Genomic DNA, 23,493 nt, shown 5'->3' on the forward strand with positions numbered 1-23,493 from the left:
CTGTTTAACATCGCTCTTGAGGGTGCAGTACGAAGAGCAAACGTCGAAAGAAACGGTACGATCAACATGAAATCTCACATGCTTCTTGGCTTTGCGGACGACATCGATATCATTGGTATCAACCGTAAGGCCGTGGAGGAGGCCTTGGTAAAACGAAGTACGTGGCAGCTGGCAGAGAGCGTTGGAGTCCCCGTGGTGTTGGTGCTGAGGTGGAGATAGATGGGGAACGATTTGAAGTGGTTGACGAATTCGTTTATCTTGGTACGCTTGTGACATGTGACAACGATATGAGCCGTGAAGTGAAACGACGAGTTGCAGCTGCGAACAGGGCTTTCTACGGACTGCGTAACCAGCTAAGGTCCCGTAGTTTGCAAACTCGCACAAAACTAGCGCTGTATAGGACGCTGATACTCCCGGTGGCCCTTTACGGACATGAAGCATGGACGCTGAAGGAAGCTGATCGACGAGTGCTCGGAGTTTTTGAGCGTAATGTTCTGCGATCGATACTTGGCGGTAAACTGGAATATGGAGTGTGGCGCAGACGCATGAATCACGAGTTGTACCAGGTATACAAACATGCTGATATAGTGAAGGTAATACAGCGGGGCAGGCTTCAGTGGGCTAGACATGTAGCCAGGATGCCTGACGAGTATCTTCAGTAGAGAACCACGAAGAGGCCGTCGACTCCGTGGTAGGCCTCGCACGCGGTGGATGTGCGCGGTGGAAGAAGATGCACGATCTGCTGGTGTACGATGAGACTGGAGAACGGCTGCCCAAGACAGGAGAAGCTGGACATCTCTAATTCGTTCGGCCCTAGACCGGTGAACGGTCCGTTAGCCAAAAAAGTAAAGTAAAGTAAAGTAAGTACTATACAGTACACGTCAGTTTTGCGGTCGTATCTTGGATACATCTTCCTATTTTTTACATACATCACTTTGTTTTTTTTTTCTTTTTGTTTTTTTTGGGAGAAATCCAATTTTTCATTGGGGTGGATAAACTTTTTGTAAACTGTAAATCTAGATGTGTTCTAGATTCATTATACAACTAAAATTTTTGTTGGTGGAAAATATGTTATACTTTTCGGCAAAGCTGTAGATCCACAACACCGGGCCCGGAATAGAACCTTGCGGTACCCATGCGGTGATTGAGACGCGCGAGCGCTATGGAGTCCCAGTTAACGCTATTGAACGCATTCTTCACGTCAAGCGTGACGTTCTAAGGTTTGTTTCATTTAGAATTTGGCCGCATGCAATTTCCGATTTCTTCATGAGAAAATAACGTACATAATTGGTGAAAATGTTGGTGAATTTTTTAGCAAACCTTAAGAAAAAAATACAAGAAAAAATATTTGGCTGCTCATCTCATGAATTCTCATGAATTCTCGAACTTTTCGTCGAATACCTCCCATCATTTTCTGCACAGTGGCAACATCAACCGTATCGGTCATTTTTTTACACCACTTCGTCATATCTGATGATGTTTGGATTTATTTGCCGCGCTTCTTCAATTTACCCTTGACTATTTCCCAATATCTTTCGATGGGACGGCGCTGCGCTAAATAAAAGAAAAGAACGTTTACACCCCCTGTGTACTTAGATAGGTTACTTGCTCACTTACATACTTAAAATGCCGTACTTCCTAGGCTGCCTAACATAATTTCGTCAACTTTATTGGTCCATGGCTGCTTACCTCCAATCCCACGGGTACCCCGTATTTGCCAGATCATGCTCCACCTGGTCTTACCACCTTGCTCTTTGTGCTCCTCTTCGTCTCGTACCAACCGGATTCGAGGAGATAACCAATTTTGCAGGGTAAATGTACGTCGTTCTCGCAACGTACCCCGCTAAGTGGCTTAGGCCTCCTAATCTCACGTCACGGGTATCGTTGTTCTCAGTCACCATTGAGCCAAGATACACGAACTCGTCAACTTCCTCAAACTCATTAGCATCGGTTATCACAACACTACCCAGGCGTGCCTGTCGCGCTCAGTACCACTTGCTAGCATGTACTTCGTTTTAGACGTATTTATGTTCAATCCAATCTTCTCTGCTTCACATTTTAATCTGATGTACTGATCTGCGATCACATCAAATGTTCTGCCGACAGTGTCCACGTCAACCCCAAAGCAGATTTATTGAGCGGATTTAAGGGAAATCGTGCTCCGCTCGACTCACAACACCTTATAGCGCAATATTGAACAGCAGGCAGGAAAGACCATCCTTGTCGAAGTCCCCTGCGAAATCCGAATTGGTCGGATAAACCACCCGAAATCCACACACAACACTGCACATCCTCCATCGTAGCCTTTATCAGTCTGGTAAGCTTCCCGGGGAAGCCGTTCCCGTCGAGTATTTTCCATAGCTCTCCGCGATCAATCGTGTCATAAGCGGCTTTGAAGTCGATGAAAAGATGACGCGTAGGGACTCTGTATTCGCGGCATTTTCGGAGGATCTGCTTCAGAGTGAAGGTCTAGTTCGTAGTAGACCGACCCTCCATGAAGCCGGACTGATAACTTTCCATAAATCTGTTGGTTAGTGGTAACAGTCGCTGGAAAACTGTTTGGGATATCACTTTGTAGGCGGGGGTAGATGGGGCAAATAACCCCACTTTTACACTCCTTCCGTTTTTCAAATCTTGGCAATCAGCCGATGCAGACTTGCTAACTTGCCCGGGGCCATCTTGAGAAGCTACGCTCCGATATCGTCCTTTCCTTGCCTTGTTGTTCTTATGTCGCCGGATAGCATTATCAACTTCACCTATCGGTGGCACATCTCCGTCGCTTGTTGCAACGGTTGCTGGACAACTTCATCTCGAAGTGATCGAACCTCGGAGTATAACAACTGCAGTAGAACACTTCGTCCACCGTCCACCGTTCGTTGAATCAGGTGGTGGTTCAGAGGAAATCTGCAACAAGTTTGCGATTTTTTTTCAAAACTAGCGAACTTGTTTCAAAAATAACCACGAAATAAGGGACTTTGAGCACTTCTAGCCCTGACATAAATAAATAAATAATGTTTCTGTAAAACAAATCACTGTTCAACAAATCCTTGGAACACTTTCAAAGGTCTCAGGCCAGATTCCACCCTCACTTATGAAAAATTTGCTCCAGCTTCCGAAAATTTCCATTAGTCTGGATTAAAGATCATTTCTTCATTTTAATTTTTAAGACATGTATCGAAAATTGTCATGGCATTGCGGTGATATACTGTGACGCCTCTAGTGGCGGTTGCGAGAAACCAATCACAGCGCAGTGATGAGGAAGGTGTGTTAACATAATGGTGAAAGTTTCATCAAATTCGAGTTAGTGGATCGAAAGTTTTCGACGATGGGACGTGAAAGATGTGAGAAAATTTTGCACACACACGTTGAAAATTCCGACGGGGTCAGGTGCAAAAATTGCGAATGCATCAAACTCCCCAAGTCAACCGTAAACAGCGTGCTGAAACGATTCAATCAAACGAATCGCGCTGATTACAGCAACCGCAGAAGTGAAACGACTGACAAGCAGCCACGATTGAAAGTCTGCAGAGCAGTTCGGACGAACCCTGGGATCACCCTGCGCGATTTGGCTAAGCAGTTCTCGGCACTGTTCGACGAATCTGTCGGCGTGAAGGTACCCAACACCTCCCACACCCTCAAGCAAAATCTCGTTGCAAAACGCCGCGCCAGGATGCTGTATGAGAAAGTCTTGACCAAATTTGACGGATGCATTTAAATAGACTATGAAACATATCATAGGTTTCGTGCAACACTTGCACAACTCAAAATTTTGCATTTTTGTCGAAATTTCGCGAAACTATGATTTTCGAGTTGTGCCAGTGTTGCACGAAACCGAAGATACGTAAAAACGGATTTCGCGCAGGTCCCAGAACAAAAATTCTAGATGTCCTAGCACAAGGGTGATGTCGTCAAGCAGTTTAAATTCGTGTTTGCTGATAAGTTCGCTCGGAAGCTGATGGTGTGGCAGCTGTGGCAAAAGAAACAAGGTTTTCATCATCGGATCAACTATTAATGGTCAGGTGTACAAGGAACAGTTTTTTTTTCCCTGTAGGGCCGAAACACAACTGCGTCCATTAGTAAGGACTATTGTTGTATGTCCCATGTTTGATTTGGTATTAGTCGATTATCCTATCACAACTAAGGTGTGATGGACACTGGTTGACATAATACCCGATCCCAGTTAGGGTCGACTCGTTTTATGAAGTCTAATACCTTACCAGGATCACAACGCCAAATTTCATGGGGCTCTAGTAGCCCTTTTCCAAATATTGACATCCTTTGATTGAACAAGGCTCCACAGATGCAGAGTATATGTTCAGCAGTTTCGGTTTCAAATTGGCAAAAACGACATTCTGTAGATCGAGTTTTTCCAATTTTGTTTAGGTGATACCTACTCGGGCAGTGACCGGTCAACAGACCCGTTAGTACCCGAAGATCTTTTTTATTCAGATTTAGTAAGATCCGAGCTTTCACAGCACTCGGTGTGATAAATCTTCTAGCTTGTCTGGATGTATCCGTGGCGTTCCAGCTTGATTCTACCGTGGACATTTCCCAAGTTCTAAATTCAGTCCTCAGAGCGCATTCTGGGACTCCGCAGAATGGTTCCGGACCAATAAAATTTGATGCTGAGCCTTCTCTTGCTAGGCTGTCGGCTTTTTCATTTCCTTCAATGCCGCATTGGCCAGGCACCCAGTAAAGAGTAACTTCGTTCCTACTGGCCAATTGTCTTAAAGAAAGAAGGCATTCCCACACTAGCCTCGATTTACATGTGAAAGCTTTAAGTGCATTTAAAGCTGCTTGGCTGTCAGAAAATATGCAGATTTTCGCAAATCTGTAATTTCTTTTTAAACAGATATCCACACATTCAATAATAGCATAAATTTCTGCTTGAAATACCGTTGGACTGTGGCCCATTGGTATAGCTCTACTGATTCCAGGGCCAAACACCCTGGCTCCAGTATTTTCACCCATTTTTGATCCATCGGTGTAAAACACAACAGAACCTGGACGCAGACTCGGCCCTCCTGGCTCCCATTCATAGCGGCTTGATTTAACTACTTTGAAGGGGATGTCATAGTTTGTCTTCGTTGTCATCCAATCTTCTATTGTTTTAACATCAGAATTCAGTCTGAATTCCTTAAGGATTCGTAAGTGTCCCACAAGGTCACCATCTGAGATCTCATTATAACGTTTAAATGTCAGAGCACTTTTTGCAGCCTGCTGCTTTACATATTTGTGCAAAGGTAGCATACAAAGGAGAGCTTCCAAAGCAACTGATGGTGTGCTTTTTATTGCCCCAGTTATTGATATACAGGCAAGCCTCTGCAGTTTACCAAGCTTCGCTTGAGCGGTTACCTCATTAATTTTAGGCCACCATACAAGTGAAGCGTATGTAACCTTCGGACGAACGATTGCCGAATAAATCCAATGGACTGTTTTTGGTCGTAGTCCCCATGTTTTTCCCACGGCTCTGCTACAAACCCAAAGGGCATTTGTACCCTTAGAGATAGTCTTGTCTAGGTGAGAATTCCAATTCAGTTTTTTGTCTAAAGTTACTCCGAGGTATTTAACTTCTTCTGCAAGCTGAATTTGAACACCATCTAGAATAGGCCGTTTTAAATTTAGCTTTTTTCTTTTGGTAAAAGGTACTATAACAGTTTTGGAGGGATTTACATTCAAACCCTCTTCTCTACACCATTTTAAAGTAGATTTGAGCGCAGTTTGTAGCCGATTAGAGATCGTGTCATCGAACCTCCCACGAACTATTATGGCTACATCGTCTGCGTATCCCAGTGGTTTTCAACCTTCTTCAGTTCATGCACCCCCTTTTGATAATTTTTACAAGCTTTTCCCCCCCTATGAGCACCATCAAAGAAAAGCTGTAGTAATTAAAAAATATAAGGCTTTTTAAACTTTAATTTTGACCAGGTTTCAAGCAGGAGCAGGAGAACACCAATACACGGGCATACAATTCAGCATCTCTTGTGAAGATGTGTGTGACGATTTATCGTTAACAAGCACATTTGAAAAAAAAATGAAAAAAATGTCGCACCACCGTCAATCACAAAAGCTCATTACATGTGAAATTTTTCCACTCGCAATTCCCCCCCTGCAACGGTTAAATTCCCCCCTAGGGGGGAATTCCCCCCCGGTTGAAAACCGCTGGCGTATCCAATTACTTCATATCCTAGTTCTGTTAGCCTTTTAAGGAGTTCGTCTACAACTAAGGACCACAATAAGGGTGAAAGTACTCCTCCCTGGGGACATCCCTTATTAGATCTGATATTTAGCTGCGCACCTCCAAGATCAGCAGAAATTTCTCGATCTCTTAGCATCGCCATTGTCCATTCAATAATACAGTTATCCGAGCCCCTTGCTTCCATTGCGGACCGCATTGAGCTATAGGATGCGTTATCGAATGCCCCCTCTATATCGAGAAAAGCAACCAGAGCTATTTCTTTGGCTTGAAAGGACTTCTTAATTTTGTTAACTAACGCTTGTAGCGCTGTTATTGTAGATTTACCTGATTGGTAAGCAAATTGGTTTTCGCTCAATGGAAACTTCACCAAGACTGTTGACTTGATAAAGTCGTCCAAAATTTTTTCCATTGTCTTTAATAGAACAGAGGAGAGACTGATGGGCCTAAAGGCTTTGGGAGCCGTTTTGTCTCTTTTCCCCACTTTAGGAATAAAGACAACTCGAACCTTTCTCCAGGCTTTTGGTATGTTACTCATGGTAACACTGGCTCTGTAGAGCTCGGTTAACCGGGGAATAAGAGCTTCTTTTCCCTGTTGGAGTAGTGCTGGGAATATTTCATCTTTTCCAGCAGATTTGTAAGGTTGAAAAGAACTCAATGCCCATTCAACCCTACCAGGCGTGAAGATTTCACAGGCTTTAAGATAGACTTCAGTTGACCATAAAAGTCCTGCCTCTTCTATGTCCAGTACTTCACCGGATATGGGTGTTGACCCTGGAAAATGAGTTCTCATCATTACTTCCAGAGTTTCAGCGGAATCAACTGTAAAGCTGCCGTCCTCTTTTCTTAGATTGCCAAGACCATTTGAATGATCTTTTGAAAGAATTTTGTGCAGCCTCGCAGCTGTTGGAGCGTTATTGATCTCTTCGCAGACCCGTCTCCAGTCCTGTCTTTTGGCACGCCTCAATTCTCTGTTGTATGCAGACAAGGAACAGTTGCTCCAGAAGCGGATTTTGTCGTTCATCTAATCACATGACGGGCCGGTGAAGTTCTGGCCCAGCTAGGACAGCTGCCACTGCAGCCCGGAAATCCAGTGGTACAACAAAAATGGAATAGATATCATCGATAAAGCTATCGACCCACAAAATTGCCCAGATTTTTGTCCAATTAAAAAATATTGGGCGATGATGATGAAAATATTGGGCGAAGCCAGTTGAAAAAAAACTGGCAGAACGTTAAAAAAAAAACAGGAGATTTCCATAAGAAGAATCGAGTTGACATTTCCACTTTGCAGAAGATGATGGGCGGTATAAAACGAAAAATTCCGTGAATTCATCCGAAACTCAGACGAATAATTTTTTTTATATTTTTCCTTTAAAGTTCAATAAATTTGCTGCAAAATGATATCTCAAGATTTTTTCAATGTGCTTTTTGACGAAGATATGTCCGAATTTGTGCGACAAATATCAAATGGATCGAGCTTCAACGTGCAACCAACATGGTTTCTACAAAGCAATTTACCAATTTACTTGAATTTGTTGATTTCTCCTTTGCGTCTATGGACAGAGACAACTTCGTGGAAACTCTAAACATGGACTTTAGTAACGGTTTTGACAGAGTAGATATTCCCATGCTATTTTTCAAACTCAAAAAGCTAGGATTTTGGTCGGGCCTAATTAAATCGATTGAATCTCATCTGACGAACAGGACACTAACAGTTAAACATTAGGGGACACCTTTCTGTACCAGTTACAAGTGAGGCTACCATTTAGGCCCTTTGTGCGGCCAGCATTTGGGTAGTGGGAGCGGCACTATTCCCTCCGTCAGAGCTGCTTTCGGACAGTTTGTAAATATAAATATAAATATTATAATTTTATATATTTTATGTAGCTACGCTTTGTTCATACTTAGGATTTTTTCAAACTTTACTTTATTCATCGTCCAATTTAAGTCATTTTTCCCCATTTTTCGGAAAAATAAATTCAAAAGCCCACCATTCTCTGATTCTGGATGATTAACCCTAAAATAATCAGATTTGTTTTGCCTTTCTCCCAGTTTAACGACTAAGTAATTAAGACACTGATGTACTGCATTTAATTTTCTAAAATAAACGATTGCGAGGCTTAGTTTTATGTACTTGTTATTCACAGAAAATTTGGTAATTGTTGAGCAGAAGCTGAATAGTTAGGTGGAAAGGTTTACCATAAAGATGTACCTCGCAAAAGAACCAGTTCAACAATTCATTATTCAACTTTAACTCTCTCAACTAGCTTCACTATATCAAAAACAATTCTTTCTTTATATAGAACCAGTGGGAAAACCATAGCTAACGCCAAGCATACAATGCGGCAGCACCAATTGGCAAAACAGACAATCCAATCAGAGTGGAAATCAAACAGGGCAGAAAAAGATCCCACTTGCAGGTATCAATCCTCTTGCCACTGCTGGCGTAAAGAAGTAACAATTATATAGACGAAAAACGGGGAAAATTCTCCCGCCCAGATGGTGTACACAACCGCCAGCTCAGGTGGCGCCTCCCGCGCCTGGGCGCACTGTTAAAACAGCGCGCAGTGCAATAAATTTCCTGTTCTGTTTTCTTTACCTGCGAGATTTCCCAGCAAGGCGACTGCGGGCGGTTCCACCTATTTGATTAAAAGAGCGCAATTTAATTTCAGCAGTTTTTGCACCTGCGGTGCAAAAATTTACTCATTGTTTGTGCTCGGTCTATAGGCAAAAAAACGAGGTAGAAAATTTTCACCACTTGACTCAGAGCATAAGGCGAGGGGAAGGGGATGATGGTGCGGCGCAGGGACAGGTTTTAATCAAATCGAACAACGCTGATTTCGTTCCCATGCAGGTTGGCAAATATTTCACCGTCATGTCGATACGTGATTTAATTTTTCTCCCACGTCAGCAGAAAAAAAATACCGAGCATGGAAAGGTCATAAATAGGGGACCCCATTGGAGTGCACAATTTGTACAAAATATACCATATAGTCGTGGGGTCTCATGGGAGGACAGTAGGATGACCGAGATTAAAGCGAATTACGTTGTGTTTTATGATCCGGGTCTGATCTCGGCAAACCCCGTAAGGCACCCTAACGGTAAGCAGCGCACGACAGAAGGCCCGACTGTCAGCCCCGAAACGGCCAAACGGAGCTTGTCGAGATGATCAATTTCTTGCAAATTCAACGGTGTACTCTGACATTATCTCGACATCTATCATTGTTATACTCTTCCCCTGGTCTGCTCTGCAGACCGACCGGGACTTACATATGAGAACCGAGACTATTTCAGCTGTATCAGCGAAAATGTATCATATTTACTGACAGCCGGCAGTAGCTGCAGGTCGACCGAGAAGAAGGCGAGGGAGACAACCGCCCATGGTATCATATATGCATTCAGACTTGCATAAAGTCAGAAAATAAAAATCACGTGCAGAAACAGTGGATCCGAAACTGGGCAAATCCTTGAGAGATCTGGCTCAGATTACGAATGCGAGATGTTTAAGTGACATAGAGCCGGATAGAAAGAGAGAGAAAGAATCAACTGGCAATGCCGTCAGCGGATGCTTGATGAATGTGGTGAACATTTCTGGAAAAATAAAAAAAAAAGATGTAGCCACCGGCAAACGGCAATCTCACCGGCACGGGATTAGAAGGGATTTGGAGAGGTGAAATCAACAAATAATACAAACACACAGACTTCCAGAAATGGCCCAGTTGAATCATCACCAGAATGCGGTTTCCAGCAGTCACGCTGCAGCGGATTATAGCACACGGGACCCGGGGGGAACATCCATGGTGTATTTATAAACCATTGCGAATATTGCAACTGTAGGCGTAATTTGTAACATTGTTTAAATGCTTTCAATATCAGAACAATTCCAAATAATTTCTTCCACAGCATCCATCACTGCTAACCATCGGCTAACCCCTTCTCCAATGTCACTTCGAAACATTGTGTGTTTGTTTAACGTTCATTCTTGTGTACAGTGACTTCGAATCTGAGGCGAGATAAAATAAACACCGAAGCCAAAGTATCAAAACAAAGCAGCTCCGCGAACACTCCGACATCGGAACGGAACATGATTCCGAACCATATCGGGTGAGCACTGCTTAGACAGAAGAGCCCAACGGATAGAACAGAGCTATAGATAGCTAAAGAACGTGAATAGATGGGGCTTATTGACATCACGATTCCCCATCCAGCGCCGGATAGCAATGAAGTGATTTGCTTGTTGATTTTACTGGCTGCTACAACTCATCAGATTCGATTTAGTTCCCTTTTGGATGATCCGAAAAATGAAAAAAAAACTTACCATTAACTAGCTGCAGTCGGAGCAGCACCAGAACCATCCAAGCGGCAACCATTAAATATGACGGCACACGCTTCAAGCCAAGGATCGCCATTTTTACTCTCCTATTTCCTTTGTTTGTTATCACTTTCGCTGCTCACGCAGAATCGACAACTTTCGAAGTTCACCTTTCACTCAATCGAAAGTAAAACCGTTCACACCGGTCAGTCCACGATAACGCGAATGAAAAAACTTAAGATCACTATTCTCGGACGGTCAATGAACACTCACTGCATCACTCCGAAACGAAGAACTTTTTTTGCATACCGTGAACACACTTGTTATGATCTGTCGATGATTATTAGCTGTCTTTTTCCGATGGTGCTCCCAGCCGGACGGCAGCACTTCTGTCGAAGAAAAGAAGAAAACGGGCAGTTAGAAAATAAATCAGCTAAGGAAAGAATAAATCAGCTAAGGCTATTGACATACTGAGGCGTCAAATGAAGCGAAGCAATAAGCGTCGCAAAAGCGTCCGAGCTACTTCTTCGAACGTCTATATGAAACGCTCAAACCGGTCATATTCAAGCGGCAACGACGCGTCGGTAGAGGCGGCGAAACAGAACGAGTAGTGTTTTGACGCGCGTATACTTACGCGGTAATACCTTGTTCAGACAAAATCTTCATCGCGAGGTGCTTCACATTTGCTTTGTTTTGGTTTGGTAATTGAAAAAAAAAAGCAAATAGAATACATTTTAGGTTAACAAAATGTTAAAATGTATAAAAAATGTTAGTGCAGTAATACCATGTTCAGACTAAACCTGATATCGCCAGGTGCTTTTTATTCGTTTTATTTTGGTCTTAAATATAGAAAATATCGGGAAAAATTTTCAGGTCGTCAGGAAAATCACACTGGTATTTTTGATTGATATTGCATGCCTAACATACTGAACAGATATCATAAACTAGTTGAACGTTACTTGGGGTCAGCGGGTTTAAAATTTAGAATAATTTCTTATATTTTTTACTACGTCTGTAGCGCAACTGACTTAAGAAATATTATTTTACTTCATAAAAAAATCTCTATGTTTACTAAAAACGTGATTTACTGTGCTTGAAGCAGCAAACAAATCTTCAATGGAAGAATTCATATTTCCTTTAAACGAAACCGCTGCTGGGATCTAGGAATATGACAACACAACTCATTTGCATCGCTCGCTCCAGTATGTCATAGAAAGCTTCACTCAACGCTTCTGCTTATTCCGCTTCTCAAACGCTCAACGCTTCGCTTAATTTGACGCCTCAGTATGTCAGTAGCCTAAGAAACATTAGCATTAGAGGAGATTTCGGCAGATACATTTTTTTGGCTGTTTCTTATCGTTGCGTCTGAGTGAGATCTGGCTGGCGGCAGTTTTGGTCACGCCATACACAACCCGTTCATCATTAGCTGGCGCAGAAGTGGGAAAATAAAAACAAAAGCAACTGATGCTGCTGTTGAGCTGAGTGCGATGCTGCACGCACGCTTAACGCTTCGTTTGTGCCAGAAAGGCCGGTCTGGTTTCGATAACATGCTGGAAGTCATGGAGAGTAGAGTATGCTAAAGTGTAAAACAGAGGCTTTGTTCGTGTGCTACATTTATTATGATCCAACATGTTTTCAAATCGAATCGCATCTCAAACTATTTGTGGTTACTGAAAATATATGAAAAATGTTACGGCATGTAACATTTTTAATACACTTAAACAATTTGGATCCCACTTCAGGTTTTATTTTCCTATTAACGTATTTTTGTGAGTATTTTTGGACAGTCTATTTCAAAATGAAAATATCGTCAAATGAAGAGTTGTAGTTGAAAATATCTTATCGAATAAAAAATGTTTATATAAAAATATTTGATGAATCTTATTAATATATGCTCCCCTTAAAAAAATTATACTTGATGAAAACCGTTTTGTTCATTGGAAAATAAAACCTAGAAAGGACACGACCACGAAATTCCATTCCACTTGAAAATAGTCGAGATCAGCCGATTTGCTATGTGAGCTGAAAATGAAACTTAAATTTTTGGTTGGTCTTCGCTACTTTCATGAACGTTACAAAATTTAAAAAAGGAATTTAATAATTTTGAAAACCAAAAGTTCTAAGCCAATAGAGGAAAACTATCGTTCTAAGTGAAGTTCCATTTTTTTCTGATAAACGCTAAATAAAAATTATAAAATATGTTTTGCGAGAAAAAATACCTAGCCCAACCTTGGACAATTGTTGGTTTTTAGAGAGTTCCAACGCACATTGGAAGAAAGTTGTAAACAATTATTGTCATGCACAATTACGTTAAAATTTTCAACGCTGAAAAATCATGTTGTATTATAAATGCGCAAACAAGTGCAATTTTTTCTAGACGTGTTCCAGGAAACTCTTATTTACTTTACAATAAGGTTGTTTGCGCACAAAAACGTCCAGAATATTGTAAAAAAATAATGTCAAAGCTCATCTTGGAAAAGACTTCAAATTTTCTATCGAAAATGTTAAATTTATTTATTTATTTATTTTAAGATCCATATCAGTAACAGACAGAATACAATCACCAATATTGAAAAATGTAACCGAAAAAAATACTAAATTGCATATCAAAAATCTGCCTTGTTTTGGTTTTCAGTTTGACAGTTACGAAAACAAAACTAATATAAGCAAAACAGTTGCCATGGGATACCCCCATGATCTATGAATTTAAAGGTGTTTTTTTCTATATGGACTCATCACTACGACCACAGGCATTTGATCTATAGTGATGTTGCCTAGGTGTTTTCTGTACTACGCACTTTATATTATTGGCAGTATCACTCATTATTTATATCCGTGCTTGTGTGTGAGTTTTACCCCTTCCGTTTCAAGCTTACTGCTCTACTATACCGAGCCTCTTTCCATCCTACCGATATCGCCTAGTTACAATTCCCTGAAGAGAAGCCCTTTGACAACCGAAATGCCCTGATCTACTAAGATTCGACCATCCGCTTCTCAAAGCGAACTCAGCAACCTTGCGTCTACGGAGCTCCTCATTGAAGGTGTTAATTAGGGAGATTCAACAAGTATTTTGCGTCTTTCAATTCAACTATTACGCTCGAATATCCCTATGTTAGGGTGCCAATGAAAATGGCCATTTTGAGAAATCCCATACAAAATGCTCACCAACCCGAAAAAACACCCTGTACAAAATTTCAGCTCAATCCGACTTAATATGGGGTGGCGCAAAGCGATTGAATTTTGGCCTTTAAAAATCCAAAAATTAACCCAATGCAGTGGGGTGCATGAAATTTCAGTTTTCGAGATTTTTTTCTGGTCCCAGATGGCTCCATATGCATGAAACGTCCAGATCTCATCTGAAGTAAAAATTCTCGATTTTGGCTATTTTTCGAGTTTTTCCAGGTCAAACTTCGATCGCTTTGCGCCACCCAGTTTTTTGTCCGATCGAGCTAAAATTTTGCATAGGGTGTTTTTTCGGGTGGAAGAACATTTTGTGTAGGGGTTTTTTTTTCAAATATTCTGGTTACTTTTTTCCAATATAAGTGATTGGCACCCAACCCTATGTGTAACAAAGAAATCAGAGGGAAGAATTGTAATTTGTTCGGAGTTTTGTAGCATCATGTAATCCCAGATTCGGGATCAACTTAACTTGAGTCTATGAGTTCCCGGTCAGTTTAGCGGCGGCTGGTGAAGCAGGAGTTGGTAATAAAAGCCCCCTGAGCGTTTCGATGCTGATGCTGAAGCATCTGAAGGTGCGGCTGAAATTCACGAAAGATCACTCCATGCTGCGCTTACATGCCGCAGTATACCACGAACACATTGAAGCTTAGAGAAGGAAACATGATAATGTGGAGGTGCTTCTCCTAGTACGGGACCGGTCCCCAGGGAAAAAAATCATAGATCAGTACTTCCACGTCGAATTCCTAAAGGATTTTATGCTACCACACGCCAAATAGGAGACGCCCATGGAAGCACACCACCAAGATCATTAAAAAGTGGCTCCGGGATAACAAAGTCGAAGCCACGGAGGAAACCTATAGAGAACACATGAAAGCCTGTTGGTACGTCATCCCGGTCAGTTCACGTGCCAGAAACTGGTAGAATCCATCCCGAACCGGGTGCATGAAGTGATGGGTAACAAAGGTTACACGCCCAAGTACTAACCTTAGAAACTTTTCACGGTATGAATTTTCTTGCTTTAAGTTTTTTTACCATGAATTTTGAAACCGTTGTTTATTTTTGTCGCGTCATTTAAGTTGTTGAGTATGCTTGAAACGCTTTTTAGAATGTAGTATTGGACTGGATTATTTTTCATCAAAGTTTTGCTCCTTCCTTTTTCTGCTTAAGCAGTGGTCTTAATGTTTCGTCTCACACTGTGAGTCTCTGCTTGGTTCAACACGTTTAAGATATATCAACATCGACCAGCACTTACTAATGGCACCATCTGACAATTGACAAATAGCAAAAACTTAAGGGGTTATATACCTTTTTGGTCGAGAAAAATGAGGAAAGCTTGAATTTATTTTTAAGTGCATGGCACCATTTTCATTGCATCAAAGTGGTATTTTTCTGAAAGTACAGTTTATCAACAACAAAAAAATACATTTGATTTTGAGATATACCAATTATTACTGGAGTAATGGCCGTTTCCCCGTAGCACTATTTTTTGCAGAGGCTTGCGGTGATCATGATAGAGACTCAGCGGGTCAACCAAAATCAAAAAACTCATATTATTTCATTAGTTTAGAAGTGTGCCGTGTCCTTGAACGATCGCTTTTATGAGTATTTTGTTTTCAGTGCAAACGGGAACGTTTTTCTCCAAAAATGCACGTTTTGAGCGCTAAAAATTGCATTAAAAATTTTCTTGCGGCAAAATGTAACTGTATGTTGAAAAAAGCCGAATATAATAAGGAAAATTTGAAAAAAAATGAAGGAAATCGGTTCAGTAGTCTTCCCGCAATCAAGATCACGGCAAAGTCATTTTTCGGAAAACACTATTCCGAGATAATCGCGTGTAAAGTTTCAAGTTTAGCTTATGCGGCCGTGGCGAGGCGCGCTGCAAATCGCTCTAACTTTCTTCCTATTGCTCAAATCTTTATGAAAATTTGTGAGAATGTTCTCAAGATATATTTGAAGATAATGCAATAATTTTTTTTCGGTTTTTTGAAAACTAAAAAAACCCTTAATTGCGCACCCAATATAATAAAATGTTGTCTATCGTCGAACTGTAAAAAATGGATTTCCACATAATATTCACTAAACAAATTTAATACTTTTTTTCAAAGACGAATATTTTTTTTTTTTTGCTAGATTTGCAAAACTAACATTTTTTTATGGTAACCATTATAAATTTAACTTTATTATTCTTACATGACACAATATGGAGCAAAAATTTGGCTACACTTAGGATACTAGAACCACAGAATGCACCTTTTTAAATTCATGTGTATTTTCAAAAACTGTTTTTGTTTTGCCCGTCATTTCGGAGATTTTTTTTCTGTAACGTTATTAACATAGAACTACGTCTCTCAAGGATTCCGCTACATAGCGGTATGAAAAAAAAATTGAAAAACGAAAAAGGAGATGAGATTTGTTCGTTTTCAGATGCTTGTAAGTCGCTTAGTTTGAACTCTTTAAGCTATGCAAGAGCCTGCTTCTGCTCAAACCAATCAGTTTCATAGTGGATGGCCACTAAGACGGGTTTAATTATGCAGCTGCGAGTATCAACAGTAGCAGCAGCGGGTAGCAGCAACGAGTAGCAGCGCTACTTCTTCCTCTAGTGAACAACTGTCTTTGTGCGATGGCGGTAGCGTCAGTGGCAGGGGAATTGGTAAGCACTTCCTACAGTGAAAAGCTCTGCGCTATTCTGGCAACACAAACAGGAATGTTGGCAATCAAACTCTGTCGAGTTTACAGTGTCAAAATAGCTTTATCAGAAGAGTACCCGCTTCCTTCTGTCGTTAATAGCACCATGCCTCGTTTTGCTCATCTTCATCTAAAAGAAACAACAGTTTTCTACCCTCTGAAAAACTGTGAGCTTACATTCAGTGTGCATCACACCATCTGCTGTAGAGAGAGCGTAATAGTTTCTTTGGCGAAAAAACGCTCCTAATTTGACAGAGCAACAGCCCAGTGAAACTCTTTTAAATTGCTCATCCACGCACGCAAGATGAGTGAAATAAATTGCTCGGCGAACAACTGAGAATTGCGTTACCGTTCTTATCACTCTGGGGTGCGGTAAAAACAGTATAAAATCGAACATTCTGCAGAATACGCACCAATGGTGAGTTGTGAATCTTTTTAAAATATTAAATTCAAAACCGGTTAGGATGTGGCTTCAATGTGAACCTAAATACTTTGTTTTTTGACCAACTTCTCTTTTAGTAACGGAGAAAAGCTAACGAAAACTGCTTGCTCTTAAACTGAAAGAGAAAACAATTGTTTACTTCTCGCGCGCGATGATTAAGAGAGAAATAGAGCTCTGCGACTGAAATACTCTACACCTAAATGTGGATAGTTACTCACTTTGTGTGAGAGATGATCTAGTTCTCCAAGGCGTTTGACAGGTAGAGGAGGAAATTTAAGCAAAAATCAAGAGAACGGAAGAAGCCTGGATAGTACAGAGATGCGATCAGCATCATAGCCGATATTAAATTAAACAACAAATAGTCCTTTTGAGAACAAATTCAATGAACTTTTCGGAAGTTTTTAGCAGAAATTAATCAAACATCCTGAGCAAATGTTTTTTTACGCTGATTGCAGAATCCACACAGATTTTTGCAGCGGGCAGCGGTAGTGGTATTGGCAGCGGCAGCAGCTGTGGCTTCGATATCTGTAGCGGTAATGGTAGCGGCAGACTTTTCGAGTCGGCATTCGGTTCAAATAACTTCATTATCGAATAAAAAGATGGACGGTCCCCCCGTTGAAACTCTGCTTACCGTCTAATTTTAAGTTTAAAAACAATTTTCTGTTGCGTTGCCAGAATTCAAATTGAACAAACTGTTCTTTTCAGGACGAATCTCAAACGGCGGTCGGCCTTTCTTTTTACCCCTAAGACACCATAAAAATATTTTGTTTCGAAAGTGTTTTCCGCATATAATTATGCACATTCGCCGATATCTTTTTGAAAAAAGCTCTAAAAATCCTTTTTATTAAAAAAATGTTATACCGTACATTTTTCCGCGCACTCATTGCAAAAAAACTATTTTTTAACAGGAAATCTCATTAAAGTGCAGAGCATCGCCTGCTATGATAGTACAAAAATTAGGTATCTTTTATTAAAATTTACTGTTAAAAAACAGTTTTTGGGATGAGTACGCGAGAAAATGTGCTGCGCCGAATTACCCGCAGTCACGGTACGTCACTACTTTTTTCAAAAATCGTAAAATTAAATAATTAAATTTAATTAATTAAAATAGAATTATCTTTATAGCAAATATACTTTTGTATAAATAGTCAAAAAAGTTTAATTGTAATTATGCATGCCAATACAGTACACGAGGTTGTTTATAAGTGCGCTTTGTTTTTGATCAAACACTTTTTTTCATTATTTGCCTGTATCGCTTTTTTTCATTAAGGAAACCCTCCTTCGACTGATGGAGGAGTCCCCCAAATCATGACATTTTTAACATTTTAATCTTGGCAAAGGAATAGTAAATTCATGTTTTCATTTTTTTATGCTGTCTGTATTCGCAATTGTGATTTGACTTTTAAAAAATTCAAAATTTTATATGATTTCCATCTTTATACTTCTTCTAAATATATCTTTATTCTCCTTGTTTCTCTAATCCAGAACAAGAGCCGGTTAACTCGGACTTCGCAGCCAACTGTTCATTGTACATTGTTCGGCCTAGCATTACGAAAATTTTATTCGTCAAAGACGCTTACTCTCCCATGCGAACTTAAGAATTAACATAGATTTCAGAATCAACGCGGTTCTCAACACGGCCCTAACATTGATTGTTTTTAATGATTTCTCTTATTCCAAATCTTTTATTTAAAACATTCCTAAATTAATCAGAAATAGTCTCCAATATAAACACGAAAGAAAATAGTTTAAAATCAAGATGCAGGTAACAAATAGCTACTACGAATAACTATTGACAAGTTATAATTGGATTATTTGCAAGTGTTATTAAGGGTTAGGGGGGAAGAGGGGAGGAGAAAGGGGAGAGTTTGCTTTGTGAAATGTCCCTCAATAAATTCTGAGAATTTATTTGTAGTTGTCCAAGGAGAAGATAGGGGCCAAAGTGGTCAACAATTTATCCCCGGAGAATGTGGATGGTCTCTAAGCGAGATTTTACAGCGAAACCACTTGCGAAACTTGCGCAACTTTGGATTGAATTTAAAAACTGAATAAGGCAGTTGTCGTAATAATAACGCATGATTTTATTTTGATTTATATTTTTTCCGGACTCGACACAATATCAAATTGATTTCTAATCGATACTTCCTTAACGGATACAATTATTGGTAAAGTTATGACCTTTTACCCGATACCCTTCATTTTGAAGAGGCTTGCGGTGTTCTCGATGGATGCTCACCAGGTCATCTGAAATAATTGAACTTATAAAATGTAAGTCCAGCTGTAACGTAAAATATTCAATATATTGCAGGCCCTGAGGATGGTGTCATAAAAGGACCGAAACGTCGGCGATGAGTGAATAGCAATCAACGCATTCTGTTAGACTGCAAGTCGAGCCCTGTCTATTAAACATAAAATTTCATTAGTTTAGAGTTATACCAGGTCTGTAAACGATCATTTTAAGGAGTACAGGACTTGATTATCCGGAACATCAAAAAAAAAATCATTCCAGAAAATTTAGTTTTCCGGATAATCGAATCGCAGGAAAAATATTCAAATTTGCTTTTAACGAACATAAAATAAATATTTCTTTTTTTTACTTTACTTGCATGATGCAGTGGCGTAACCAGAAATTATTTCTGTAGCGAAAAGGGGTAAACTCTTGTGAAGCAAAAAAAATGGACATTGATTATTTTCACTTAATTACCAAATATGCCAGAAAGGATGGTAAAAGTAAAATTTCGGATTAAAAATTAAAAAACGAGCACAAAAAAATAATATCCCGTCGGGATGCGGTATATTTTTCCAAATCTGTATCACATTTCCAGTTCGCTTATTTTTCGCTCTCTCTACTTCACATACTGTCTGCTTAATGAACAAAAAAATAAAATTCCAGATAATTGAATTCCGGACAATCGGGTTTCCGGAAAATCAAGTCTCTGGGTAATCGAGTCCGACCTGTATTCAGTTTCTAGAGCAAACTAGAAACTTTATGCATTAAAAGTATCGAAGACGTTAGCAGTGAACATTACAAAAAGGAAAAAAATCGGTCAAGTCGTTTTTTGGCAATCGTGACCACGGCTAATTCGGTTTTCGAAATAACGCCATTTCAAGATGATTACTCATAGAGCTTTGAATTTAGCCTATGGGGCCATGACGAAGTGCGTTTCAAATCAATCTAACTTCTCTCCTATTGTTCAAGTCTCAATGAACACTGAGAAAATGAAGAATATGTCTCAAAAAGATGTACTTTAACATAAAATAACATAACATAATTAAAATAAGAGAAATAGAAACAGAATAAAAGAATAGTAAAATGAAGAAGCTAATAAATTCAGAAAACTGTGATTCTATTCTATTTAAGGTTTACAGTTGAAATTAATTCATGAGCAATGTGCTTGATTCGCTTCTCAAAAACAGAGATAAAACTCTTGAACAAGCACAAATTATAACTGATAAATCACCGAACAATCTAAAACTAAGCAATTACTTTCTTTGCACCCACTGATTCGACCTAAACGTTTAATGGCACTTCGTCTTAGCAAAGTCTAACCAATTAGTCACAGCCCCCCAGAAATAGCTCATACACACACACATCTTACATCACTTCGACTGACCGGCTGACCGGCTAACGTTGATGATAATGATAGTTATGTTCATTTTTATTCTTATTTCACATTTTGTTGGCTCACTCACTGACACTGTTGAAAATTGAAGAGTTGAATACAAAATTACCGCTCTTCATTATTCATATTCTAATTATGTTCCTCTTCGAAGCGCGGCGGTGCGCCAACGGCGGTAAACTTTTTGTTATCTCTCTCTCTCCTTCACTGTCTTGTTTTACTCTCCCCAGGTCCGAGGCCTCTTCGCGTGTTTGCTGCTAGGTGCGATTTTTTTTTTTCGCGAGTTATTTGCCTTTTCGCCATAAGCCAATTGAGGCAATCGTGAGTATAAAGGTAAATTAGTGTACTCTTACTTTTGTTTGTTAGATTTTATGTACGTGATTAGCCGTAAAAGAAAATAGTTTTACTCTGTAGAAACATGTATAAAATCCCAATCAACGGAATGAAAAGAGGCTGAAACCAATTTAAAATCAAAGAAAACACAAGACTGGTAGGTGGCTCGATGTGGCTTGTTTTTGTTCATTACCGCCATCCTCCACTAGTTAGTTGATAAAGTATGCGCCAGCATGGTCATACGAAACAACAAAAAAGCGATAAATAAACTACATGGTTATGAAGTTAGTCACATCACCGACTAGTCCGAGGTCAGCTGCGTGATGACGGTTGACGATTTCCCCGGTCCCCGGCTTTGCTGCCAGCGTCGTCAACATAATATTATGGTCAAGTAGGTCACAAGCGGCGCGAGTTTTTTCTTTATTTTGGCGATAGAAACTTAATTGCCTAGTGTAGTAACTGCAGGTTATTTTACAAGAGTAGCGACTCCATCGATCAGCTCGAGAGCCTTGCGCAAGTTTAATCAAACGAAATTAGGTTTCAGGTTAACGAAGTGAACGTCCAGCCACCAGCATCATTCGATTTTCCGAAGCGTTACAGAATTTGTCGAGACCTCAAAAAAAATCAACGGTCACTTTTGAACGTACTGAAAAACATCGTACTTCAAAGGGACGGAGAAAAAAACTACCAAACAACGCCGAGATTATGAAGTTGTACCGATCTGTCCAGACTTAAGTGCCACTTAAGTGGGCAACATACACAACTCACCAATGTCGGCGAGTGATTAATTTCCCATGTCTCAAGTTCTCCAATTTCACGGCACACATGCTGTGCGATGTTACGACCCTAATTAGTGCCAAGCATAAAACACCGCGTATATCATTGCCGAATGTGGAGAAAAAAAGAGAGCGAAGCCAGAAGGAAAACTGTAACATATCTTGCGTCCGAATTGCACAAAAAACTGACCGCCCCAAGCCGCGCACTTGACTTAGTTCTAAGAAAGATTTCGGCGTTCTGGCGATGTTTCTTTGTGTATGGTTTAACCGATTTGGCAACCTTCGAAGTTGTGGGGACAACATAAAACGGCCGCGTCTGTTGTTCGTTTTTCCGTAAGCCGTTATTCGCCTCGTCTGATGGAGACCATATGCCAACCGAGCGCAGCCAATGGCCGCTTGACGGGCCCCGCGCGACGAGGAAGTTACAGCTCGTAAATAGAGCTGTCCGAGGTCACAGATCAACAGATGTTTTACTGCTGTGTTGCACCCCAAAAGGGTAAACCAAGCAATGCGTGGTTGGGAAGAATTTGAATTGGGGTTATCCAAATGTGTGAAGGTTTCTTGAATACATACTTGACACCTAAGTTACGTAGTTTGATTGCAGGGTTTTAGGGCATAATTATCCGAGGAATTAATTTTGGGTAATGAAATGAAGTATCAAAAATGACATGAATTTTCGTCAGAACTGAAGGATGAAAATATATGGTCAATCTTTTCATCACAAAGCATTATACTAACTAATTCAAAAAGAGGGCAAATTCATTCATATATTCACATGGTGTCGTTGTACGGGAGGAATTTTCTGTTTTCATTTATCCCGTTCAACATTAAAAACCCGTTGACATTGCAAAAAGTATAATTAGTACCGAGATAAAACTACAAATGTTATACAATAGACACATCGATCGTTATCTCGCTAATGAGGTGGAAATATTTTTTATCGTCGTTGCGTTTATTAATTTTTCATTTCCAAATGGACTGTGTTTACAGCAAGTAGATCGAATGATAGCATGCTTGATGTTCATAAGCTGCAGGCAACACGAGAAAATCAGCACACTAAAGTCTTTCGTTCGCAGCAGAACGACGAAGCGAGCTATTAACTAAAATAACAATCAAATTTGTAATTCAATTAGATCTGCAAGAGATTCGAGCTCGAGCTGTCATGTCATGCTACACTGCTGCTGTTGTTGTTTTTGTGGTTGTGGTTGTGGCTTATCGAGATTAGCAAACCAAAGCGCAATCGGAGCTGATCAAAGTAAAGATCTTTCCACACCCGAACCTTAGCTGACCCGAACGAATTGTTATTTAAAATTCTAATTAGAATGGCTATCCACCCTAGCTGGAAGGTTCTGCTCCCTGTATTGAGTGTTGATGTACCCGAAACTGAGAGGCGAGAAGAAACGATTGTTTACCGAGACTTTAATTATTCGGTTCTTGGTTGCGCAGTGAAAGAGATAAAATTTTACGCTTACTGACCGTGGGAACTTTGTGTAAGTAACTGTACTTTGAACGATAGAATGTGATACTTGAACAATACAACCTTGCGATTTGCGTACAACGAGTGTTTCAACTTGTCAATCGGTATAACAATCCCCAAAGTCCATAGGTTGGAAGCAGCGCGCCGTTCCTAGGTCGACATGTTAATTTGCATATCCCCGAAAAAAAAAACGTGAAAAAGATCACTCTCGCGCTGTCGAGATTACCATTTATAGGCGTTGACCTAGCGAGCTCCTCTTGTTTTAAAGCGTTCAGTCCTAAAATGGTTCAACCTGTGGCGGTGATGTGACCAGGGGCAGACCGCATCGATGCAAATAATCCAATTACCTCCGATACAAACTATGGGAGTATCCAACACGGCTCTGTTTTAAACAAAGTACTGCCTCCGATGTCAGTCACCGTCAGGTATTGTGGGCGTGCGGCTTCCAAATCCAACCGGACAACAATCT

At 40.3% G+C, this 23,493-nt stretch overlaps 1 protein-coding gene across 2 annotated transcripts in view; it reads right to left on the reverse strand.

Annotated features, from left to right (window-relative positions):
- The window catches only part of LOC129721814 (roundabout homolog 2-like), a 289,428-nt gene that overhangs the window by 212,280 nt on the left and 53,655 nt on the right, over positions 1 to 23,493 (reverse strand). For both annotated transcript variants that reach the window (XM_055674825.1, XM_055674824.1), the window contains exon 2: positions 10,518 to 10,900. In XM_055674825.1, coding sequence (XP_055530800.1) covers positions 10,518 to 10,608 — 91 coding nt within the window. In that variant the 5' untranslated portion in view covers positions 10,609 to 10,900. The remainder of the gene's footprint in view (positions 1 to 10,517; positions 10,901 to 23,493) is intronic.

The sequence above is a fragment of the Wyeomyia smithii genome, chromosome 2 (genome assembly GCF_029784165.1).
Source record: "Wyeomyia smithii strain HCP4-BCI-WySm-NY-G18 chromosome 2, ASM2978416v1, whole genome shotgun sequence".
Taxonomy (NCBI): domain Eukaryota; kingdom Metazoa; phylum Arthropoda; class Insecta; order Diptera; family Culicidae; genus Wyeomyia; species Wyeomyia smithii.